Source organism: Falco biarmicus, chromosome 6, assembly GCF_023638135.1.
Source record: "Falco biarmicus isolate bFalBia1 chromosome 6, bFalBia1.pri, whole genome shotgun sequence".
Taxonomy (NCBI): Eukaryota; Metazoa; Chordata; class Aves; order Falconiformes; family Falconidae; genus Falco; species Falco biarmicus.
The window spans coordinates 28,956,233-28,978,489 of record NC_079293.1 but is presented as its reverse complement, the minus strand read 5'-3'; the positions used below and the strand labels follow the sequence as shown (position 1 = coordinate 28,978,489).

General features: G+C 45.4%; 1 protein-coding gene across 5 annotated transcripts; it reads right to left on the bottom strand.

The window, feature by feature from the left end:
* Nucleotides 1–252: 252 nt before the first annotated feature.
* Nucleotides 253–21,312, bottom strand: ATP6V1C2 (ATPase H+ transporting V1 subunit C2). Of its 5 annotated transcripts, none has more exons than XM_056343315.1 (13): nucleotides 21,196–21,312; nucleotides 20,096–20,254; nucleotides 18,470–18,537; nucleotides 13,082–13,167; nucleotides 8,278–8,372; nucleotides 7,517–7,608; nucleotides 5,131–5,229; nucleotides 4,006–4,074; nucleotides 2,973–3,065; nucleotides 2,483–2,576; nucleotides 2,092–2,189; nucleotides 1,565–1,694; nucleotides 253–759 (listed from the first exon to the last, which is right to left on the bottom strand). In XM_056343315.1, the coding sequence occupies exons 2-13, from the start codon at nucleotides 20,222–20,224 to the stop codon at nucleotides 664–666; spliced, it is 1,149 nt and encodes a 382-aa protein (XP_056199290.1). In that variant the 5' UTR covers nucleotides 20,225–20,254; nucleotides 21,196–21,312; the 3' UTR covers nucleotides 253–663. The 5 variants fall into 5 exon arrangements, with proteins under 5 accessions (XP_056199290.1, XP_056199291.1, XP_056199292.1 ...); XM_056343316.1 differs by having other exon boundaries at nucleotides 21,107–21,241; XM_056343317.1 differs by lacking the exons at nucleotides 13,082–13,167; nucleotides 18,470–18,537.
* Between the last annotated feature and the right edge of the window lie 945 nt (nucleotides 21,313–22,257).

Below are 22,257 nucleotides of genomic sequence, written 5' to 3'. Positions count from 1 at the left end.
GCCTGTAGCTCACCCCTCTGAAGGGCAGTGTTAATAACGACAGGTGGCCCCAGTAACCTGACCAGTGCTCTGGTGTGGGAAATGTGCTCCAGCTCTAAGCCATCCCCGCAGATGAAATCTAATGGAACTGTTCGAACTGAAATGCCTTGGCAAAAACTAAACTTGTGAGTGCCTGGGGCTGTAAGTCATGCTACAGTAAGTTCCATAGCAATTTTGAGGATCTTTCTTCTTAAGCGTTTTTTAAATTAAAAAAAAATTTAGGTTTTGTTCTGATGCTTTCTACTTTTTCTGAGGTTTTTGTTTGGTTGGGATTTTTTTGCTTTGTTAGAAAAACAGGACTGTATACATCTAGTAGATCCATTAGCCACCATACTTTTTAAATTGCTTTATTTCAAGTCCAGTAGATATTCCATCTTTGTAATTTACAAAAAAAAAAATAAATACTACTATAGTACCTCCTGCCTCTGAAATGTTTTTGTAAAACTATGAAAAAGATATTTATATAGAAGCCACCACAGAAATTACTGAAAGCGGTAGGAAGATCTTAAGCAATTACCCTGCTACAGGATCTGCGTTTTAATTTGACTTTCAGTAGCTAAAGATTGTTTTACTGTAACATAAGGGTCTTGAAAACTAATAGATAAACCTCGAGCAATTTTTCTTTTAACTGCAGTCAAGAAGACTAAGGTCGATCTTGAAATAGACATAAGGATAGTATTCTTGATTACTCAGTTGTAAACCAGGGATGTCCATGCCAGGCTGCAAAAGAAAACAATATGACTTTAGTACAGGTAAACAAACTGTTGCACAGTGCCAAGCTACAGTGGATTGCTCTTGCACTCTTCTTCCACAGGTGGAATAGAGTTTTGTATTTGCTCTGCTTAGGATAGGGGACTCACCACTGAGAATGTGGTGTTTGGTGCTTTCAGGCTGCCTCATGCAGTTAACATTGAGATGTCATGCTTGGCTGCAACTTTATGAGCACGTATTGTAGCGTTCTTGTGTGCTTCAGCTCTAGAGCAACTCATTTATTTCCTCCTCCCTTTGTTCACTGGGAATCTTTACACTTGCTAGTTTTAGGCTACTTTAACACCCTACTGGTTTATCATGATTATCCTAAATTGTTTGTGCACTCAAGATACGGGGAGGGAGAAAGCAAGCACTGCTGCCTGCTGAAGTCAGTGACGCTTTTTTAAGGGGGACAGAGGCATCCCAGTCCTAGCATTTAGTTCTGAAGTCAATTTCCTTGTGTGTATCTGAACATTTATAGAACTGAAGCTTTTTACCTAGAGGAACTGCCATAATTGAGCAGACCTGTTTCAGTCTGATAGCTGCAAGCATCAGCTCCTTCAACAGAAAACATAAGCCATCTTTATGCATCTCCATCATGATCTGAGCCTGACTGTTACCCTAATCCAACCCCTAACCTCCAGCGATTAGCGCTGCATCCAGGGCTCCTAGCACTGCAAGGTGTGAGGAGATGCGTGCTCTAGCACCTGGATGCTGGAAGTGCCCACGTGGCTAAGTGGAGACAGGCTACAGCACGTGCAGTCCAAATACATACATCCATTATACTTGCTGCTGCAACTTCATCCAGGTGTTTGAAGACCACATTGAGGACGTCCCTGAGGCGTTTTACAGACTTCCTATTTGGCTGCAGCAGCATCGCTTGGAAATTCACTGGGAGGCCATACCTTGAAATACATCAACGTACACGATCATCTGCTGGGAAGGGACACACCTTTCTACTCCTGCCCCTCTCCCTCTTCAGTCTTCTGGCATGCTAGCTGGCGGTGTGTTTGCAGAAACAGTTGCAGCGGTGGTGTGCTGCCTCATCTGAAAGCATTTTCTTTTTGAAGCTGAAAGTCAACTAAACAGCATCTTTCTTTCCCACGTCCCCATAAGTTTCCCCAAAGAACTGGTTTTCATCAGCTTTTTGTGTCACCTCTTTTATGATCATCAGAATTGTCTCCCATGAGCTCCTGGAACGAGGTGTGTAAGGGATGTTCCACAAAGTAACTGCCACAGGAAGAGCTCTGTACATTTTGACTTCTGCAGGTGTCTGACAGCACTGCGTGTTTAGCCACTTACCTCAGAACAGATTCAACAAAAACTCTCAAGGCTTTTACATGGATCCAAGCCACAAATGCTTCACTGAAGTTCACCTTCAGCCAGCGCAGTAACGGGCCCTAGGAGAGGAGACACCCCATCGTTGTGATCCGCTCCCGGTGCGAAGCAGTTCTGCAGCTAGCACCACTGAGGCCATCACAGGCTGCTGAGATAATTCTCAGGCAGCCTGTTAGTGGCTCCCAGTTTATCAGAAACTCGAGCGACCTTGGAAAAATTGTGTTCTCTATCCTGTGCCTGTGTTTTCTGGGCTAAATGGTCTGTTGGAACCATAAGGCTATGAGTGAGAGGTGCTTAGGCATGCCAGTAGCAAAGGCTGTCACTGTGTGGGCCATCAACTTTACGTGCTACTTACGTATTGTTGTTTCTTATCGGAAGCTAGTTTCATCAGCTCTTCCTTTTCACATTTCAGTTCCTTCTCATCAAAATAAAATTCTCGAACCATGAACCTACAATTGAATGACATTTGCTCTCAAAAGCTGCAGTCCAAGCAATATGCATGCTTATTTCTTTTGCCTCTGAAGAAGCAGGTACAGGATGTTTCAAAGTTCCTAGCCGTTTAACCAACTAAAGTATGTGGAGGGTGGGAGTTGAAGTCACCCCCAGAAAGCACAAGAGCAGGAGGAACAATTCCAGAATCTGTAGTTTGGTGCTTAAAGAACAAGATCACTGCATCTGCTGCCAGAGCTCCTTCCCACTCTGCCTTCTCAGTGGCTTAAGGGCAAGCAGCAGCCGGAACAGTGAAGTCCTAAAAACCAGTGATGGATGCAACTGTACAGCCTGCAACAAGCCTCACCTTTATCATCTGCTTGCTGGCTCACCCCACCTAGCAATCTGCTTCTTACCTGTTCTCTCTGGCTTTAGCCTTGAAGTCATCCATCACTTTCCTAAATAGGGTCACAGTGAAGAGTCCTCCCTCTGCATCCTCAGCAATCATTCTGTGGGAGAGAAATCCACTGCTGTGATTTGACATGGCAAATCCCTCATGCCTTCTTTACGTTCCTCTTTTGCAATTCTTTTTTTTTTTTTCATTCACGATACTGAACAACATCCTGCTTTTCAAGAACTGCTGTGACTGAAATGGGAAACCAAGACTTTACTAGCACTGGCCACGCTATCTCCAATGTAAAACTCCCATGAGTTAAGTTCCTGAACGCATCCTAGTACACACACGTTCTGCCTGCCTGATTTTTCTGTGATTCCTGGTAATATTCCCCCACTTGCCATGCACTTGTGTTTTGGTGACGGGCAGCAGCAAACAGCTTGCTTCTTTCTCTGTGCTTTCCACTTCTTCCATTTCAGGTAACAGCGCTGTCACCTCTTGTGCCCTGGAATGCACCCCATGGTCTGTGTGAGCTGAACAGTGAGATATTTAATTCCTAGGAAGGATTTTCTTACTCCAGGCAAAAAGACAATTTAATACAGCATTTTCTAATGCAAATGACAGTACGCTGAAATATCCTATTCTACAGCAGAAAGCAATTAAAGATGCAAAGACAGCATTTGATCTTTGTAAAAAGTAGTTTCCGTGAAGTTGTATGTGACTGCACGTGTCTGAATTATGCCTGAATAACTGTAAAAAATTGTATGTTTTACACAAAAAGCAAAGGGCCTTGTTGAAAGCAGAAACAACTAGATAAAGAGAACAACAAGCTACCTGTAAAAAAAGACTAATATTTTTTTTTTCTTTCATCTGCACTTCTCTTCAACAGAGTAACTTCTGATTTCAATTGAGAATGAGATTGGGTAAATCTGTATGTTAACAAGGAGCCCATGCATTAGGCAAGTGATTCCTTTCAGGATCCAGCCGTTTGAGGGGCTGAAATATGGCAGGGATGTCTGAAACATACAGGGAGCCTAATTTGGGATTTCACTTACTTGGTGGAGCGAGGCACTACCATATCGGAGAGGGATTCATAGGTCTTCTGCCACTGTACGTAGCTTGACCTTTAAGCAACACAAGACAAAGCACAGTAAATAAATACTATATCTTAGAAGCGAATGTGTTGATAAATACAGTTAAGCTAATGGCTTAGGGTAGAAAGGTTAGAGCCCTTCATGCTGGGTTATATGACTGAGGTATTTTAAGCCTCTCCTGACCTTTCCTCTCCTAGTCACCAGCCAGGGAGACACTTCCCGCAACGATGCACCCTCAGTCCTCACTTTGGGTCTTGGCATGAGGAAGGAGCCAGAGCAGGAAGCTGATGGTGGTAAGAGCGTGGCTTTTGGCACATACTTCCAGGCTGCCACACAGCATCCCATGCTCCAGGAGCCTGCACAAGCTGCCCCCGATCCACAGGGTACATCTGCTGTGTGCAACATCAGAGCTGATCTGGTGCTACACTGCAAACACCGCAGCTGCCACCGCTGGGGAGAGGGGCCAGGGGGATGGTAAGAGTTTGCAAAGTGAGAACGCTGTTTACAAGGGGAATCTGAAAGAATGTAGATAACAAACTCAACAAACTCACCTCAGATAGCTTTTTGTAACGTGGTTTTCATAGACAGGAAAGTGATGGTACATACTGCATGTGTGTGTTGGGACAGGGCTATAGGGAGAGGAAAAGTTTTGTGGGGGCTTCTGAGAAAGACATCGTGTGACTTCTGTGCAGGCACTTACAAATACACAGCCAGCAAAGGCCTTCTGAGTTTGACAGGTCTAATCCCTTTTATAAACTGGCTAAGGTTCATCAAGAATCTATTTTTCTCTTTTTTTTTAACTTGTACTAATCCTATCAAGAGGCTGTTTGAGAACCCACTCTGTAGCCATTAAAAACCTACATCCCACTTCTATCCTGGTCCGAGTTTGGAGCAGTCTGTCTCTTGCTTTTATGCCAGGACCACCCTTGGCAGAAACCGTGCTTTCCCCCTCGCTAACAGCTCCACCCATGCCCCAGCCACGGTGCTGATGAGCTGCCCCAACCTGACCCAGCACCACCTGGATCCGGTGCTCGGGCCTGAAACTCCACGCCATGCTGAGCGCATGTGCACGCACTATAGCCTTACTTTGGCACCACGACGAGCAGCGTGATAAGATACTCGGAATTCAGAACAAAGTCTTCTTTATGCACAATGTCTGCTAGGGTCCGGGTCAGCAGATTTCCCCTGTGGTGAAGAAGTCAAAGAATAATATGACACTAGCAGGAAGCTAGCAGCGGCACATGAGAGGTATTGTGCTGCAGGTATAGCTGCTAATAGCATATACTGGGGTAAAAGCAGGCTAGGAAAGAGATTTCTAAAGGACACACCTATACTTCTAAAATGGCCATTTAGTTATTTTTACTGCAACTAAAAAGAATAAAAAACCAATACTAACGGCAGGATATTGGTGACTAGCATTAGGCTAGTTTATGCCCTTTATGTGAAATCGCACCATTCTGCTGCTATTGTTTCTACACTGAGGGTACAGATCCTTGGGAACTGCACATCTGAGGTTACCAGCCCGCTCCCAGTCCTTGCTGCACCTTGTGGGAGGCACCTGCTTTCTCAGGCTGCCTGTTGAGCTGCCTGTGGGACCATGCTTCAGTCCATGTAAGCAATGTTAGTATGGACCTAAGCCATCAAAGCAACCCTGGCACACCTGGACTGCCGTGCACAAGCACACGGAGACACCTCCAGCTGAAGGACAGCGGGAGCAGTGTTCATATGCAGGTGGGACCTGTCGGGGGGGGGGTCTTTTCACAGCCTAAGCCCACTTGATCACATTGAGTCCCACTCGTGCCGCACACCTAGGAAGTATAGATGGCTGGGACTGGCCGGGCACGGCTGGGAGGCACTAGGTGTGTATGGGCAGAAAGCAGCCACCTTCCCTGTCGCTGGGCAGGAGTGAAGAATGACCTGAATCAGTAGGTTTTGGTTTGAGGTTTGCTGGGCCAGTCTAAACGTTAATTAACTGGCAAGTAACACGTTACTAGATGTTTGTTCGACCCAAGCTATCCGGCACCGGTAGACAACCAGAGATGCCAGCATTTAAATGTGGATGGGATAGTGAGAGGAAGATAGGCCTGGACCACGAGGTCTCCATTCTCCCTCATTGCCTTGCTGGAGGTCTGGCACTGCTCATGTTCCCCACCCAGAGCTCCCGCCTCTCTCCAGCTGATGTGGAAGCTGGAGAGATGCTGCAAGAGTGGGCTGGGAATCTGAACAGCATCAAAAAAGGGGAAATGGGATCTAATGTCCCCTTGTCCCTCCTACCCGTGGTTATCCACATGCACACAGCCTGAGACAAATGTGTCTTACGCTTGTCTATACCAAGCTGGAAGCAAAGGCCAGTGGTGCTGGGGGGTGGTGGTGAGGCATGGCCACAGGAACTTAGCAGAGAGAGGGGGAGATGTAACTGTGAAATGGCTCTGCTGACCGACCCTCTTGGGCGCTGCAGTCCCCATGTTGAGCAGGTCTCCGTGAGGGATAGCATCTTTTTGACAAACTCATTCTGAACCACCACCTGGAAGTATTTTTTCTGTGGCTTCTGGTTGGGTTTGGTGGCGTTGGTGCCAGGCATGCTCATTTTAGCTCCACATTCAGGACAAAATTCCAACTACCCTTGAGTCTGGTTTGAGCCCCTGTGAGTATCTTCCTTGAGTAAAGGCTGGTTTCTGGGCCGGCTGCCAGCCTGGCTGGCTGCAGTGCCAGGAAGGTGAGGACCTGTGTCCTGCACCCAGAGCAAGGGGCTGGAGTAGGAAAGAGCAGCACACATGAGCACGTGCTGGCTGGGGGCTTGCATAGCATCATCTAAGTTGCTTTAAATTTACTACTTACTGGGATTTAATATTCTCCCCAGTGATACCATGGAAAAAAATCCAAGTATCAGTACTGACAGGTAAAGACCATAAGCAGTTGAATACAAGAGAGAAAATGCCCGGGAAGCCCTGACAGGCCATTACCTGAACCAACAGAATAAAAAAAGAAAAATGTAAGTGGGATGCTGGTGAGGTACGGGAACAAGCAAGACAGAGCTCTTTCCTATGGGAGTTTTGCAAATGCTGTTCAGAACATAGGAAACAGCTCCATCTTGCAAAGGAACACATCAGCTGACCCAGCTCATCTAATTTCTAATGCCCTAAAATCTCACCAGAACAGTATGGTGCATTTGGTTTTGACTCTTTCCAAGACTGTCTGCTCACACCGCCAATAAAATCTTATTAGGATCTGCAGCTGTGATGATTTGAGATTTGCTGATGCTATTATTCTTGATTTTGAGATATGCTGATCACACCAGCTCTCTGTCTCCAGCTTTTCTGGGTCTACAGATGCTTAGCATGCCCCAAAGGCAGAAAGATTTGCTCCCACCAGAACACACGTGGTCCACTGCACAGCAATGGGTGTGAGCGTGCACTGTCCTCAGTTGAGCCCTGCAGCCTTCCAGATGCAAACAGGCATGTGCTATACTTACACAGTTTTTTTCTCCAGGCTTTGCAAATTTCCTTTAATATTGTTGTATGCAGCTGATCGGGTCTTTAGGTCTGTTTCTATTTGAGTCACTTGCTAAAACAGAGCAAAAAACCAAAGTGACTCAATGCTTGAGGTGTTGTCCTCACCCCCTCCCACTACCTCTGCACCTTAAGACAAGGTCACAGCTGCCAGCCCCTTGTAAAACCACCTGATCGTGGCCCAGAGGGAGCCGGTGTCAGAGCTCCCCTGTGGCAAAGGCGTCTGCAGAAAGCAGGGTTCAGGGAGCTGCTGCTGCCTGCGTTACAGCTGTGACTAAGGAGCAAGTTCACGGTTTAATTTCTTACTTGTTTTGAGCAACACATCACATCTTTCTGAAAGGACTGACAATCTAAATAATTCATCCAGCCTGCAATGCATTTGATTTAATGTCAGGCCAACAATTTTACAAAAGAACTCCAAAATGGAGAATAATAAGGCAGCATAGGAAAGACAAATATTACAATGAAGGGGGATTAAAGAGCAGAAAGCATGTCAATGTAATCCGGTAAATCTGATAAAGGGCCATATACTTACAGACTGGATAGGTTTAAATACATGTACCATTATTATTACAGTAGAAATTAAAATAGCATCAACTGCTTCAGTGCAAAGTGTGTGTTTCTGCCTGCCCAAACCACAAAGCTCTCACTGACTGGCATGAGAGGAGAGACCAAAAACTGCCAAAGGACATGCTGACATCTTAAAACGTTGAGTACAATTTACCTTTGCTAATGCATCCGATATATTCTTCAGTGGCTGCTTTATGGGATATTTGGCCATGTCCCACTCAAACCGTGTCAGGTAGCTAATTAGGTCAACTGAAAATGCAAAGAGATGCATGAAAGCAGATAGCTCACCAGATGGCAGGTCAAAGTTTGGGTAGTAGTCCCCAGCTATAGCCTAGGCATAACTTTGATTAACATTAGAGACAAGAGTGAACCAGAAGCCTACCTCTGAATCCTCATAGAAATTTGATCAAGATCAAATCCACACAGATCATATGCCAAATCTAATTATCTTTCTAAACATTTGCAAACTTTGAACCAGAAATCTTCTCTGCATTATACTCAACAGTACAGAACAAGTGTTAACTGTAAAATTAGCTGTATCAGCAGAACACAGCAACGTGCAGCCATTCCTCTTCCCAGCAGAAACAGCTTCATGTAACTTCAGTCTTGATTATTGCAATATGCCTGAATTTAATCCCAGCAAGAGCTATCAGAAAAATACTTTATTCCCAGGACCAGCAGTAATACTCAGGGTTGTTGAGTTTAATCAAAAGTATTAAGAGCATAGCTGATGTCACTTCTCTGTGATTCAGTCAAGCACTCACTAGAAATCAAACAAATTCAGGTGCAATGAGGAGTTCCTCACTGACCTTGCACACAAAGCTCTCCATCTTGCACAAAGCTATATCACAGTTCCCTAAATGGATACATCCAGTCACAGCATCCAGTAACAGAAATTCACAGCAAGACCCTGAGCATGCAGCCTCCCATAACAAGGTACCCTTGGACCATGGGGAGCCAAGGCTGCTCCCCAGGATCGAGGGATGACAACACGTACAACACCCAGCTCCCAGAACAGGATCATGCTGTTTCACTCTGAAGACCAAAGCTCCTTAACATTAGAAAACGTTAAGGCTTGGTACCCTACAGTACCAAATCAGAAGTTCTCCTCTAGCAGCTCATGAAATCAGACAGCTCTTTACCTGAGTCTGAGAGCCTTCAGGATGCCAAACACACCCCTACATAGTGTTCTTGGGCAGCTTTATGGGATGGGATGAAATCACACATCCTGCCACAAGAAGCAGAGGAACTGGGGCTGTCTCCCTGTGGGTTAGGGAAGCTAGAGGAAGGCAGCAGGCAGGGTCTCAATGTCTAGACAAAGAAGCCAGAGGCACTGTCACCTGCAGGGTGGGCTTCCTTCCAGACCAGGAGGGTAAACATGGAGAGTATCTGGGAAGTGGCTCTGGGGAGATGGGGAGCAGAACAAGTTCAAGGTGCCAAGTAAAATGAGGGGCGTGCTGCATTCAGTGCTCCTTGCTGCCTTGTCCAGAGTTAATTCAGTCCCATAGCAAGGTCTGAGCACAATTTCTTTGGGCTGGACTTCCAGGATGTGGGGAAAACTTAATGAACTGAGATGCATGAGAAGGAGTGTGAAAAGTTGTTGCCATATGACCAGGCTGAGGGTACTACCCAGTCTTGTGTGATACTGAATACCTTTGGCAGGTGAGTGCTATCCTTTCCATGGGCTTCTCTCACCCCACAACAGAGTCAGTTTACCCTATTAGATTTCCAAAGTATGGAAAGTCTCATGTTAGGAGGAATCAGGCTTCTTAGCAAGGGCTAAACTGCCTGGGAGGCAGAGAGCACCAGCATGATGGTGTTCTCCCCCTCTTTCCAAAACCGCAGCTGTGTAAAACTCCCCCACATCCCACAGACAGGAGTCACGAGGCAAAGATCTAACCTTTCCTGCTAGGGCCTGATTGGGAATCAATAAATGCTGCTGCACTGGGAGGGTGCAGAAAGTGGGCAAAACTGCAGAAGGCAGGGACAGCTATCCCACAGCTCCTGGTGTGCAGTTCTCCGGCACTGCTTGCTCATGATCTCCAGGGGGAAGGCAGGGAAGTCAAAAATACTTGAGCGGCAAATTTCACCGAGCATTTTCAGCATGAGGTACGCGACACAAGGATTTCATCCTGCTGCCCCTCTTTCAAGCTTTCTTGCTTTGGCTTTGCTAAATTCAATGGGAATAACACCTGCAAGAGGGCACGGTATCACTGGGTTGCATGGAGGAACAGGCTCTTTAAAGACGGACACTGACCTATTTATAGCTGAAGAGATATGAAAGTTCCCTGAAGACCTACACATGCCCTTTCTATCCTTGCATTCCTGGAATCTCAGCAGAATTCAAGTGTTAGGCAGTGAAGCACAGCAGGAGTTCTCAGCCTGTTTTACAGGTTCACTCCTGAGCAGCGCTCTGGCACTGGTACAGTTTAGTTAAGCAGCCTGATCTTGGGGATGGCACAAACTACTGTGAACACACTAGCAGAACTGAGCTTAAAATGCCAAGCAGTCCAAACACCCTGATGTTCCTGGAACAGCACCCTTCACTTATGGAACCTGTCAAGTCACTTCTCAAAGACTTCACATAGCTGCCTATCCAGCCCAGATGCTTCCTACCTACCCCAATGCACTCACAGCTGCCCAGGAACCCCACAGCCTGAATCTCTTGTAATTCTAATTTACTAACTCAGCTCTAAGAGACAATGTTAAATACCTTCCCTTCAAAACACTTAATTCTTCAAAATTGTTATGCTTCCTGTTTTGCTTTGTTTTGAGCTTATAAAGAATGGAGTTATTCCACCACCTACCAAATTTTAAAATTCATTTGGGTTTAACATTGCTATAAATGGAAGAGAATTTGGTCCAAATCTTTGAAGAAAAACTTTACTTACATTTCACATTTTTTATTCTGCCATAAGCAAGAAAGCATCTCCTGCTGTTGTGATATACTAAAACTCCCTTTATTACACAAACACATATTTCCCTCTTTGAGAGACATCTCCACATGGCTGCTTCTGACTGTTGTCCACTGGAAAGCAGTGTGTGTGTTCATGTAACTAAAAGTGCTTGATTTTCTAGTATTTTGCATTTTTCTTCACAAAAACTTAACCAAAAATTTGGTAGACACACAGCCAACATCTTCATCAGTTTGTGCACCAAACTGTTGTCAGGATTATATACAATTGAGCTAAAATCAGAAAACTTGTGTAACATAACAAAATGTGAGTTGGGATGGTCTAATAGTCTGAAATGGGACCATGCAGCAAGAAGTTGTTCTTATATTTTGTTTCTGATTTCATGACCTCAAGGAAGTCTTCAATTTCAGGGTCCTTTTGCTAAACGGAAAGGGAAGGAGGAAAAATTCATACAGCAAAGCTGCTTCTGCTTATGAAGCACAACACTGCAATATATTAGGGGAATCCTCAATTTTTTAAGATGTAGTCAATAATCTTGGAAAGGTTAATGTCTTAGTTTAATATGATTTGTTTGGATGACAAAATCCAGAGGACAGAAATTAGTAACACATACAAGTTATTTCCACATCCTTCTATTACAACATATGCAGAGCTGATAGGAAAGGAAAACGGTGTATAAAGAGGAATCAATGGAAATAAGTGAAACCTGTTGTTTCTCAAGTCATAGGGATATCGTGATCAAGCTACGAGGTTGTTACTTGAGAAATCCATCGTAACCTGATCACTGTATCTCTACAACCAGACCAAGACTTGTCTCTAGCACTAATGCACACAAATGCATGCTTGTAACAACACAGCAATCATCAATCCTCAACATACTTTTGAGACATTTCATTTTATCCTTTAGTCCTGAAACACAATAAGTGGGATTATTGTACTTGTCAAGCAGTTGCCCTCATCCAATATCAGCCTTATGTCATGCAAGGAGGACATTTCTAGAAGAACTTCCTCCTCATCCTTTACTCATACAGATCTGAAATACAACATTGCAAACAGTCAAAGAGGGATGGAGTGTGCACTCTTAATTAAAAGCATCATTCTACAAGCCTGTAATTAGCATGTGTAACACATCCAATTTTGTTGTACTTTTCCAGGATAGCTGGGGAGGAATTTGCTCTGAAACACACTCAGGGTCTAACAAAACATGTGGAGATCTAGGGGCAATCAGTTTCTAAACGTTAATTTTGTCCTTGACACAGGGTCCCTTTAGGGCCTTGAGTACCACAGCAGATAATAAAGGGGGACATTTAGTTCATGGAGGTTATAAAACCACCACGCTGACTGCTTAGAGATGATGTTGGGGAGCACACAGGTAGTGGGCTCTCACAGCCCTTTGGCATATCAGAAGTGTCCCTGTTGTCACTGCCTGCTCTTCTTTGCTACACAACTGCTGCCAGCCAGGGCAGGACACCACTGGAGGACACGTCCTCTTAACAGGGGTAGCATGTGCATGTCCTGCCAGCCCCTGGCGCAACCTGTGAGTGCAGCCCTAGCTTCACATCTTGGAGCTGGTGCCTGACACATCCACCTGTAACGTCAGAAATCTGCAGTTAACAACGTGATCCATCCCAGCCCAGTAGGAGGGAAGGCAAATCACTAACAGATCACTGACGGACGTCATGCAGCCACACTGAATGAGATTTAGCTGCCTGTAAAATACCAAGCCCATACAGGGCACAAAAAGGTGCTAGAGCATTTTAGGAGTGAAGAAGGATGTCTCCTGCTTTCCTCTCCACTCCTCAGCTCTGACATTAGAAACTAGCCCAGTACTAGATGCTAAACACTGTCCTGGAAGTGAAACTGGTGCTGGATATAGCTTCTGCTAACTTTGAGAAAAATGGAAGCAGGCTAGGTGTGTTCTTAAAAAACTTTGCTGATGGATGTCCTTTCTAACGTGTGTTTCAATTCCACATGTTTATATTCTGAAGCAAACAAAAGCAGCATCAATGCATTAAAAAAAAAAAACACATTCACAGCACCTACCTCCATTGGCCAGAAGATTTTCCTGGACTTTATCTTTTGAGTCCTCCATAACTTCTCCTATGTACTGGGCTATTTTCTTTATTACGCTTAGATGTAACAAGAGAGGCTTTGTTAGTGAAGAAACAAATTGAATATAGAACAGTTTCCACAATGATCTGATAAACATGGAGATGCCCAAACAAAACACTTCTGAAGCAAGCAGGTTGATCTGCAATTCAAATGATGATAAACTATCTATGGCATACTGCAGAACTAAACGCCTTACTTCTAAATACACTGATCTCTACAAACATATAGGTAATATCATCTCCCCAATGCTCTAGACTTTCAGAAGACCAAGATTCAGTCTTCTCTACACTGGTAATACTTATAGCAGAAACAAGAAGGGAACAAACCCATGTTTAAAACTCCAAAAGTGATGGAGGACAAGACTGAAAATCTGTTCCACAGGATGCTAAATAAACCCTTAGGGCTTGCTGAGACAAGTTTCTTACAAAGTACTCCGGGAAAAATGACAATGTTTGCTTGATTGACAGAAAGAATTTCCTTCTTATTCCTCTTCTTTAGGGTGCTCTTTCTCTCTTCTCTTTAGCATGGTGGACAAGAAACTCCTTTAAGGTGTGGGAGAGCTAGATTCAAACCTTCATTCTGCCTGACTCAGAGCAGTGATTTGAACAGAGCACCTCCTGGAGAACATTATATCAACCGAGTTACTTATTCTTTGCTTATTTTAAAAAGAAGATTTATTAAATCCTTCCAGAAGTAGATCCCCCTGGCTCTAGTCGAAGTACCTATCTCATACAGGCCAAGAGCCTTTCCAGCTGTTCTAGTAGCCTCAGTTCATTATAGCAAGTACTGAGTACTATACTGTTACAGTAGTCAGAAATACTCACAGAATTCGGCCCTCAGGTCCCTAACCATTTCAGGTTGACTACTCTTTGTAAAAAAAAAAAAGCAACACCTCAACAGTAACTGCATAATGATGAAAACAGCAGAGACATGAAGTGGACATAATCCTTGGCATAGGGACAGGGAGCGGAGCTTAATGGCAGGGTTCTTTCTTTCCTTACAGAGGGGAGATTACTACAGCTGCAGGTCAGCTGGAGACTGAGAGGGCACCTACAGTGTTTGGACAATGTGTGTTGTGACATCCTCTGGCTTTCAAGAGCTCAGGAAAGGGGCTTCAGGCCAGGTGCAGATAACATGGAAGCATCAGAGAAAAGTATTTTCTTTGATGTACTGCAAAGCAGTTATATGGGCCATTTAAAAGCAGTAATTCATGGAGGTAAAGATTTCCTCTATCTCCATTCCTGTTAAGAAACTTAATCTTTGGAAAGGTTTTCCAGTCCTGCGACAGGGAGGAAAAATCTGAGATCGCTGATGCTGCCAAGAATGGAGTAGTCAGAATTCCTGCTACTTGGGATCATTCAGCCTGGAGAAGGGAAGGCCCCAGGGAGACCTTGTTGTGGCCTTTCAGTATATGAAGAGGGCTTATAAGAAAGATGGAGAGAGACTTTTTTACCAGCGCCTGTAGTGACAGGACAAGAGGTAACAGTTTTGGTAAACCAAAAGAGGGTACATTTAGGTTGGACATTAGGAAGAAATTCTTCACTGCGAGGGTGGTGAGGCACCGGCACAGGTTGCCCAGAGAAGCTGTGGATGCCCCATCCCTGGAAGTGTCCAAGGCCAGGCTGGATGGGGCTCTGAGCAGCCTGGTCTGGTGAAAGATGTCCCTGCCCATGGCAGGTGGTGTGGAGTAGATGATCTTTATGAAAGTTCTTTCCAACCCAAACCATTCTTCTCATGACCCTGAACAGGCGCAGTTTGGAGTGCCTGTAGGAGGAATATACACCATTGCACTCCGGTTCACATCCTTCCCTCAGGGCTGCTGCAGTTTTTCACCATTTGGCTGCAGCCACTTAGGGACCCAGTGCGAGCTCAGCGCTGCTGGAATACAGCACGTTGCCCACACTTGGGCTGCAGGGACAGTGCAGGGATGCACACAGCCGTTCCCCGTCAGCTGTGAACTTGCCAAACACTTCTGCAATTTTCAGCTTGTAGACACAGCTGGTTTTTGGCTCCTTCACGATGCTCTGGGAGTCCAAAGGAACTTGGAACAAGACACAACTCCAGCCCAGTTGGTAAGACCAGTACCGCAGAAGCCTACAGATGTTACAGAGAAAGCAGGCAACAGGGAAGTGTATAAACCAGTAGCTTTTCCAAGGGGCCTGAGCTGCTTTTATTACTGTTCAGTGCAGCTGGCAGCTAACCTGACAGCTGGGAGACAGTTAGCTCTGGTCTCTCTCCCTAGGTATAGATGGTGGGACAGGGATGTGCTCCCACGCACCTGGCAGACCCAGCTGCCCAGGCGAAACTTGGCTCCTTTCCAGCCCACATGCCCCAAGGTCTCTGCAGCAGGGTATGACCAGGATATATGAGTCAGAGAAATGCTCTCCAGTCCTGGCTTAGTCTCTGTGCCTTGCCTTGCCACCTGTGAAATGCAAGTGGGATTCACCCATCTGATACATTCCCCATGCAAAGACAGAACTCGCACCCTGTGCACCACTGATATCTGAAGCAAGCGAGAGGAATCAGACCTTCGGAGCTGCCCCACGGACTATAGCGACATCCAGCCGCAAGCAGCTTCCATATTCAACTCTTAAACCTCTGGCTGAGATGATATGAATCCCACCTTGAGCAAATATCATGCTCAAATGATGCGTTATAATAGGAGAGGGTTTCAGCTAAACTGGCTCAAGAAGCAGTAATAAAAACATGTAAAGAGAGTAACTCCATTTAAGCCTATTATTATGGCTTGGAAGACTCTCACATTTTGTTTCCAAAATTGCTGCAATGTCATTACTTTCATTAAAAAAAAAAAAAAGTCTAAAATTTTAAATTATAGTGTGTATTAAAAGGTACTACCAGCTAGGCCTCTGAAACACTGCGGAGAGCAGAAGCCCCACAATCTAAGGCCATCGCAGAATGCTCTGCCGACCGAGGACCCCGGAGAGCCCCCAGGTAAGAGTGACTGAGGGGACTGTCAGCTTGAGAGAGCTTCATGCTGCCACATGGTGAGACGGAAAAACACTCCACCTCCCTGTGTAAATAAATAATAAAAGTATGTGGAAACAATAGATCCTGCAAACTCTTGCCCCTTCTCTGCTGTCCTGGCAGAAGGCAGCGCTGACAGGTTTGCACTGCCTGACTTTACTGCAGTTGTGTTTATCTAGCAACACTTTAGCAGGTAGCTGTTTCAGAGGAGCAGGAACTTAAACGTTCAGGTCATTTGAACAGGCTCGTAACCCTCTGGATGCAGTTTACTTCAATGAAGCACGGTGCTTGGCATTTTAACCCTTGAATCACAATTTAGACTAAAAACCATGGGCATTTATTTAACACAAAATGCTTTTGATGATCTTATTCTTGTGGGAGTTGATCTGTTAATACACTTACTGTGTTTTACTCTAATGCATTTTTCTTCTTTTTCACATTTTTTTCTTATTTTTTAAATCTTGTTGATCTTTCTTGGTTACCTAGCTCAATAAGCAAACGAGACAAATAAGAAGAGTCCTTACCCCAGCAGGTTATGGTGGAAGGGCCTCACTGACCCCCTTGCTTGATGCCTATAGCATGTCATGCAATAAAAGTAATTACTGTCATTAAAGGGTCGATTAGTGGAGTAAAGTAGCATTCGGCTTGAACAAGGAGCTGTACCATGTCATCAAATTAAGACAAAGATAAAAGAAGGAGCCAGTGAGCCTAGGCAGCTCATGGTGACATTGCACTTAAAACTACCCTCCATGATCTTACATGGATCCTACAGTCAGATTTTCAGAAGCCCTAGTTCTTCACAAAGCTGGGAATTAGTGAAGCCCTTCTGAAAATCAATTCTGCATGATTTTTGGCAGCCCTCAAACTCCGATCACACAGTTGTTTGCCTGCTGTGCTGGCTAGACACACTTTCCATTAGAACAGATAGCAGGTATCGGCACTATCTCTTCCCAAATTTGCCCTCGCTCCCACTTCATGAAGAATCTCTGCAGTGCAAAACAGAGGCCTGAACATGTTTACAAAGAATTTGGGGCAGATATTTTGGCAGAGTCTCAATGGAGAAGGTTTTCTTGATGAATTAAGTTGCTCTGTCCTGCTAAAGATCCTGAAAAAACTAATATGGTTTAGTGTTAGGTAGTACTGTGAGGAGCACGGAGTTGGAGTCAATGATTCTTACAGGTCTCTTCCAACTCAAGATATGAATCATTAAAAAAATTGTAAAAATATCAATGTTGTGTGCAACCCAGAGTGATTAAATGCAATCATCCTAATACAGCCCTGCTGTAGCACCAGTACAATAAAATAAATTTAAAAGAATCCTACAGAGAAAGGTACTCTAGCAGACTTACTTTTACCTAGACTGTCTAGCATGGATGTAAACAGTTTATATAGGTGTTTCTGTATGTGTTGGCAATTGCCAGACAAAATCTGTTAAAGTATCAAGCATATTTAGGCAAGCAAATCCGTATCAGTCCTGGCTGGGGGGGAAAAAAGGCAAAAAGCTTCAGAGTTAACACATGCCTCTGTGACCAAGACCACAGCTACATGGGAGGTATGCTTCCAAAGCAAAAAACCTCACAAAAAACACACACACACACGCACGCATGCACACACACAGACACAGACCAGCTTATACTTTCATTGCCTCAACAACAAAGTCTACCTTGTGCCATGAACAATCTTACAACTTGGCATGTTCTCAGCTTGTTGTACTGTATTGTTCTCTGTACACCCAGGTCAGTTTGGCCCAAAAGGCGAACTAGGCAATGATCACCAACGAGTGAGTCTTTGCCTAAGTAGGTTTGATACAATGTAAGTCAATATTGTAGTTTTCAAGGAGTTTAAAAGCCTGAGAGATTTCATTCACAACTTACTCCTTGGAACTCCTGTATCTGGTAGAAAAGGGGCAGAAAGCTTCATAGGAATATGCTGGGGAAAATAAGATCAGGGAGGGCTTCATATTCTCTAAATGCTTTTCTTATAATTAAAGTTTCTGGATGGGAGGATGTTGTTTAAAAAAAAAAAAAAAAAAAAAAAAAAGAACCTTTGTAAGCAGTTTACTTTCAAGAAGCAGCCTCCCTAGCACTGCCACTCAAACAGATTGCTGTGCAGGCAAAGCTATCATGGACTTATTTCAGCTAAATTTTAAGGAATGATCCTTTCTTCATGATGACTCCATGACAATCAACACAAGGGTTAAACAAAGCCTATCCACTTCAGTCCGGTAATAGTCTGGGCTGAACAGAGTCAGACCAAGGTGAACACAAGGACATACCGTCCCATAAAAACAATGTCTGTTTCTCATTTGTAGGTAGTAAATAAGATCTATTTTACCTTTCAGCAAAGCTATCAAGTTTTCCCAACTCATCTGACAGACCAACAAGAGCATCCAGTGTCCCCACCTGTGCAAAAGATGAGAAGTAGGTGAAAGATGCACAAGTCTGTCTAAGGCTTCTGTTGGCAGAGTCTTAGGGACACCGACTTGTGTTTAGCACTTGTGAATTCAACAATTTGGCAAAACTTATATTTCCTTGGTGGAAAATAGAAGCAATTCCTTTACCGGAGACCTAGGGCATAAAAAGCCTTTTCCAGTAAAGGAAAAAAGTATGTATAGCCTCAAGATTACACATCAGTGACTTCCTTCCCATTTTCCTTCCTGTACCATCAGGTTGCATAAACTAGTCTTTAACCTGATAAAATAGTGACTAGAAATGCACACAATATACATACAAACAAATCAGATGTACTGAGAGAACCAAGGGAAGCAGCACTTATTCAAAAGGGGGTCTCTGTCTGCGTTCTTTGCTATTGCCAAAGACTAAGACTCTCACAAAGCCATTTCCTCCAAGACCAACATCTGCTTTTTGTGACTGTCACAGTCATAACCCCATGTTTATGGTATTGCAATACATTGCTGAACCTTTTCTTGTAATGTTGCCAGCTCAACATTATGAAGGGTCAAGCTGAAGGAGAAGAAACAAATTTTACATGGAACAATTAACAGAATATTAACGGGCTGGTTGTATCTTCAGATACTGCAAATGCTTTATTTCCTTTAACATTAGCAGACCCACACCAACACCAGCTGCATAAGGCCCGTAGACAGCAAAAATACTAGGTGTACATGCAAAAAGCAACACTCTCAGACTGAAACATTAACGTGACAATTCAGTAGGTTCTTACTTGACAACAGGCTATGTTCCCCTTTTACTTGCATCCTTATGTAATCGGAATACCTCGCGTTATAACTGTTAATCTTTTTGGATTAAAGCCAGACCCTGGATGCACAAAGTGTAACTTCATTAAGCGATGGGTGATGGGAATGCCCCAAAGAACCGAGTTCTACATCTGCGGTAGCTCTGTTGACTTTAACGTAGCGTATTTGGATTTTTCATAGCCACAGGTAAAATAAAAATAAGGTGCAGGTCTTATAAAATAAGGATTAAATAATGCAAAGATACTAAAGAAATCACAGATTAATAATCTTCCTATTTATATGATGAGATGAAGCTGGGTAATGTAGCTGAATAAACATACACATCCATTTCCCAAGGAGTAATGTGCATTATAGCACAGTTCTCTCTGTCAGCCGTCTTACTGGCACGGTTCTAGATACTTAGCTACTCGCTTTGCATTAGTGACCCAAGATGTATGCCATACGACTTTCATGACTGGAAGTAAAGGGTAGAACAAATGCAACAGATTAGTTATTTAACTCATCCCACTCATCTTCACTCCTTGTATGTGTATCTTTCCAATGTGAAGGTCAGCTTCGAGCACAATGACTGCTTTTCTCTCTGATCAATTTTCAGTTGACTGAACAGAACTCATCCCCCAACTGCAATCTTCTTCTACTCTCTGCGTATTACACCAAAAGGTAAAACCCACATTTACCCCAAAAGTCTTTAGCCCTGGCTAATGCTGCTGTATTACCCATACACAAACCTCTTCCTCATTTACCTTTAAGTCTGGAATATGGAATTTGCTGTTGCTGGACAGGTTGGATTTCAATGTCACTGTGTTCATTCTCTCCCATGCTTGCAGATTTGTTTTATCTCCCGGGGCAGAAATTAGCCAGAACTCCGACATGATCTAGTATTTTCCTTTTGCTCCCGGTTACTGTGGAAAGAGAAAGCAGGTAAGTGGCTAAAAAAGCACCAGACAAAACGTTCTCTTCCCTAAGAACAGAAGGAGTCAGAATGGATCACGGAGGGTTTTTTTTTTCTCTTCTTTTTTTTTCCAGAAACACCAGGAGAGCAAGTCAGTCCTACATCTGAGACTGAAATGGAACGTGACCTTCTCCAGAATGTCACGGAAAGAGTGCGTCTGTTCCTCCTTTCCCAGGGTTGTTCCATCCAGTTTCTGAATGAAGAAATGAAGCTTCCTCCTCCCCTTTTCCCTCCCAGCCTCTCCCATTCCCCTTGCACCCTTAAGTCCAGTCTCCACTGTGGAGTTCGGGGACCTCACTAAATTATCTGAACATAAATAAGGCTTTCTGCTTGATAAATGGTCCCTTTCAAATTTTTGGATACTTGTAAGCAAAAGTGAAAGCAAGACGGAAAAAGACCCCTGTCGAGCACACAGGCTGCGAAGATGCCGCCGGCGGGAAGCGATACTGCTTCTTTCCCCGTGTTTTCCTCCCCAGGCTGGATAGGTAGGCGCTGGAGGAAGGCGAGCGGCGGCGCCCAGGCACCGGCAGACCCACAGAGCTACAACGGCGGCGAGAAGCCACGGGGGCCAACCCCACCGGCGTTAGCCGCAGGCATCAGGGCAGCCAGCGAGCGGCAGACCCCCGCGCCGCGCCCCCTTCCCCGCGGAGCCCCCCGCCCGCTCGCCCGCCTCTGCCCCCGGGTGCGTGGGGAGACGGCGCGGCCGCCGTCCCCCCCCGCGGGACTGTGCGCGGCTGCTGCCCGGGGCCGGACCCTCTCTCCGCCGCGGGGCCCGGAGGCGCGGCCGCTGCCCGGTACGCACCGGCTGCCGGTACGGAGGGCGGCTGGGGGCTGCCGGCCGGCGGGGAGGCTGGGGGGCTGCCGCGGTGGGATCCCGCCCGCCGCCCCTACCTGCGCGCTCCGCCCGCGCTGCCCCCCGCTGCCAGCCCGGCTGCCGGGGCGGACGTGCCCGGTGAGGCGGCCGGGGCGGAGCGGGGCGGCGGGGGCCGGGCGGGCGCTGGATGGCCGCCGCCGAGGGGCGGGGGTGCGGGGGAGGCTCCCGCCCGGCGGGCAGGGCTGTAGGGGCGCGGCAGCGCCTTCGCAGCCGGCAGCGGCTCTGGCAGCTGTCTTTTTTGCTTCTTTTGCTGCCCTTTAAACTCGCGCAAAATAGCGCAGCGGCCGTTTGTTGTTATCAGACGCTGACTGCCCTTAGCAAGTCTGAAGGTTCTGGAATAATTCAAGAAACTCTTAGGATACCTTCGTTGCCGGGAGTTCCCGGTATTTCACAAATACGCGGTGCAGAGTCTGCAAGGTAGCGGTGCTTCCTCCCCTGGTGATGCTTCTTCCCTGTGGCTTTTAGTCCTTACGAAGTCTTGAGTTTGCCTTACGTTGCCTTAAACCTCCTTAAGATACTGGGACTGTGTCCTAGGTCTTGTGGAGTCCTGTTCTGCTGAGCCTTCCACACGAGAGCCCCGAAGGAAACAAACGTCTGAAAGCTTCAGGTACCTTTGAGCGGCATCTTTGCAAGCAGGAATTTAACCCCCTCAGACAGTACACGGTGCATCCCGTTCTCATTTTCCAGTTGGGTGATATAATCACCATGCTGTCTTACAGCGCTCGGGCAATCTCTCCCGTTACTGGGGTTTTCTTCAAAAGACTGAATTTTTTTTCTCATGTCTCTGCATATCAAATGTAAATGAAGCCCCACAAGGAAGTAAACAGAAAGATGCTCTTGGCTTTCCATGTGATCTGTCCTGAACTGAGAGGATTTGAGATGCTGGGGCCAGGCAGGTCTGGTCATGCACAGAAGCAGAGCTCTTGACACTTCCAAGAACGTTAAATGAAGGCCCCTAACAGGCTTCTGTACCTCCAGCACTAGGCAAAAGCAGCTGATGTAAGACATCCTGAATCATAGCCTTGGACCTGGACTGTTCCATCTAAATCGTACTTTAGGTAGCTAACATGCAGGCCAAA

Excerpts from the sequence above, each read along its gene's own strand:
- ATP6V1C2 (XM_056343315.1), bottom strand. The coding sequence starts at position 20,224 with ATGTCGGAGTTCTGGCTAATTTCTGCCCCGGGAGATAAAACAAATCTG. Across the intron at positions 7,609-8,277 it reads TATCGGATGCATTAGCAAAG|CAAGTGACTCAAATAGAAAC; the intron begins GTAAATTGTACT and ends GCTCTGTTTTAG. Across the intron at positions 5,230-7,516 it reads AGCCTGGAGAAAAAAACTGT|GGGAAATCTGCTGACCCGGA; the intron begins GTAAGTATAGCA and ends TCTTCACCACAG.